The sequence below is a fragment of the Perkinsus marinus genome (assembly GCF_000006405.1).
Source record: "Perkinsus marinus ATCC 50983 genomic scaffold scf_1104296934246, whole genome shotgun sequence".
Lineage (NCBI taxonomy): Eukaryota > Perkinsozoa > Perkinsida > Perkinsidae > Perkinsus > Perkinsus marinus.
In genome coordinates, this window is record NW_003214886.1 from 122,822 (window position 1) to 125,853 (window position 3,032).

A 3,032-nucleotide genomic window follows, 5' to 3' on the forward strand; every position below is an offset into this window, starting at 1 on the left:
CGCATAGTAGCGAGGAAGAGCTTGGGCTGCATTATTAGCTACAACAAAGGATGGCATAAATCGGGCCTATTCCGTATCTTTCAAAGGGCAACCTAAGATACTCACCTGTTATTTCGGTCATCGATGACGAAGTAATGTATTTCCTTTCTATACGTTCTTTCAATCTCGGTGACCAATAAGAGGGTAAACTCGAAAAGGCGATTCGAGTCTGTTGTGGTAGAAGATGAGAGGCAAGTTGGACAGTACTTCGACGCCAGAGTAAGAACTCCTGGATGTTAATACTAGTAGTAGAGAAGGAGGAGGAGGACCCCACACAACAAACGGGAGGAGGAAGAAGAAGGAGATACAACAACACCCTAATAGGAGTCTCCAATAAATGTGGCAAAATACACAGATGGTCTGCTGAGCGAGAAAGTTACTATTCCTACTCCAACAACACTGTATAGGAAACTCCCGAGCTCAGCTGAGGAAAGCGATTACATATATTCCTACTCCAACACTGTATAGGAAACTCCTGAGCTCAGCTGAGGAAAGCGAACATATATTCCTACTCCAACACTGTATAGGAAACTCTTGAGCTCAGCTGAGGAAAGCGATTACATATATTCCTACTCCAACACTGTATAGGAAACTCTTGAGCTCAGCTGAGGAAAGCGATTACATATATTCCTACTCCAACACTGTATAGGAAACTCCTGAGCTCAGCTAAGGAAAGCGATTACATATATTCCTACTCCAACACTGTATAGGAAACTCCTGAGCTCAGCTAAGGAAAGCGATTACATATATTCCTACTCCAACACTGTATAGGAAACTCCTGAGCTCAGCTAAGGAAAGCGATTACATATATTCCTACTCCAACACTGTATAGGAAACTCCTGAGCTCAGCTGAGGAAAGCGATTACATATATTCCTACTCCAACACTGTATAGGAAACTCCTGAGCTCAGCTAAGGAAAGCGATTACATATATTCCTACTCCAACACTGTATAGGAAACTCCTGAGCTCAGGTGAGGAAAGCGATTACATATATTCCTACTCCAACACTGTACAGGAAACTCCCGAGCTCAGGTGCTCGATTACATATACTCAGCTACTGCCGACTATCATACCGAGGGAATCACAAATTGTGAAAAAACGAAGGGGAAAAAGAAAATAACTCCTCACGAGGAAAAACCCAAAGTTTTGAGATGACGTGTCAACGTCAGTCTTCGAAGGGACTAGAGGAAGGTCCAGTCCATGCGTTTCAAAACCAAACATTTCGAATTGAATCGGTTCTATTGACCTCTCCACAGTTTCAAGAATTGGATTTCACATGTAAAAGGCGATCTTAGAAGCGGTCCTCAGGCTCAGTAGAGAACTGCTGACCCCACCGAATGCCCAGAAGTGCTCCCATAGTAGTAGTCCCCTAAGGTCTATTGGAAATCTCCCAAGTTTGTATTGTCCCTTTTTCGGGTGGCGGCTGTCACGCCGTTGAGGAACTGTAAGAGAGCAAGATTTTAAGGAAATGCAGGTAGCTGCTCACAAGGTCGATAAGGCTATTATCCTTAACGAGTTCGATGGCCACTCCTGTTCTCGACATGTTAGAAGGGTCAGACTCCGGTCACGATAAAGGTGAGAGGGAGCGAGATGGACCTCGATCGGGCCTACTTTGTATCTTTCAAGATCAACCCAAGATTCTGCGCACGCGTCAATCCCAGCGAATCTTTCCATTTGAGGTCAATCAAGCCGTTATGGTATCAGGTGGCCGCAGTCTTTCTCTGAGCTCCGTCGACGAGTCCTACATCACTCACAGTGGCCTTCCCAGAAGGTCCAAAAGCGACACTACTTGGTGAGTTATGATTCCCCCTCCGTCCTCCCCCATCTCTCCCTCAGTCCGTCCCCAAGCGTCCACGGTACCCTCACTAACCACTGCCGCAGTTGTCTCGACGATGACCCTACCGTACCCTTCCCCTACCCTCGACACTCCCCATCTCTACCTCAGGATGGTCGTCGGGACTGGACGTCGTATCAAGACCAACAACACGATTCGAGCTGGTGTGAGAAGGCTATCAACGCCCCCTGCTTTACGCCCACTTCCATATGGACCCCAACCGTCGCCGACAGTGCCTCTACCGTAAGAACAAGACCCTTAGTCATCGCTCATGTTTCCTTTTCCTAGGATGAGTACCAACCTCAATATTATGGTGAAGTCGACGCTCATCCTCATCTACATCGAAGAAGGTCGCCAAGCCATACCACTCCTCCGACACTTTCCGAAGGTAACTCCCCGAAAGCATCATAATGCTCTCTATCTTCCCCCTCAGGTGGAGGAGGTTACATGTATTACAGTACCGTACGCACCCCGGCCCAGTCCAGCCTGCCTTCGCCACTCAACTGTACGACCCCCAGCGGCACCGCTGCGAGCACAGTCACCCGAAGCAAGACTCCCCTCTACATCAGTGACCACCTGCCTGATGTCGTTACCACACCTCCGTCTCATCCAAGACAACAACAACAGGAGGACTCCTCTGATATCACTCGTACGTTGTCTGTACCTTCCCTTTCGAGGAATCCGAAATTCTCAGGTTTCCGCGGCCAACTCCGCGAACTAGGTGTACACGATCCGCAAGAACAACTGGTCACCGCTCGCCTGTTGATAACCACCGCTAAAGGAGTCGATGAGCTTTCTCGAAGACTCGGGAGGCCCGTTGTGGGGGAGCTCATGCAGTTGTTGCTTTCTTCGGAGAGAGCACTGGGAGAAGGGGTGAGCTCAGAAACCTCCATGCCTCACCGAAAACTTCGTCAGTTTCGGATTGTTAGGAATTATAAAGTTTCACTCCCTGGAAAAACTGAGAAATCGATGTGTTGTTTTTATTTTATAATAATTCATCATTCGAGCGGGTCGCTCAATCCAAGGCTGTTGTATGCGTATGACGTGGTCCCATTGACTCTCTCAACGACATACCTTTACATCTATAGGCAGTGTGGGATATATTATTTGCTTTCTAACTGAGCTCATCACAACATTATGAAAATCCACGCACAATTTC

The 3,032-nt window shown here is 47.6% G+C and overlaps 1 protein-coding gene across 1 annotated transcript; it reads left to right on the plus strand.

Moving 5' to 3' along the window:
* The first annotated feature begins 1,557 nt into the window (after window positions 1-1,557).
* On the plus strand, window positions 1,558-2,754 carry Pmar_PMAR004727 (hypothetical protein). Its single transcript, XM_002785033.1, has 7 exons — window positions 1,558-1,614; window positions 1,744-1,831; window positions 1,876-1,942; window positions 1,985-2,116; window positions 2,162-2,261; window positions 2,307-2,522; window positions 2,568-2,754. The coding sequence occupies exons 3-7, from the start codon at window positions 1,932-1,934 to the stop codon at window positions 2,592-2,594; spliced, it is 486 nt and encodes a 161-aa protein (XP_002785079.1). The 5' UTR covers window positions 1,558-1,614; window positions 1,744-1,831; window positions 1,876-1,931; the 3' UTR covers window positions 2,595-2,754.
* Window positions 2,755-3,032: the final 278 nt, after the last annotated feature.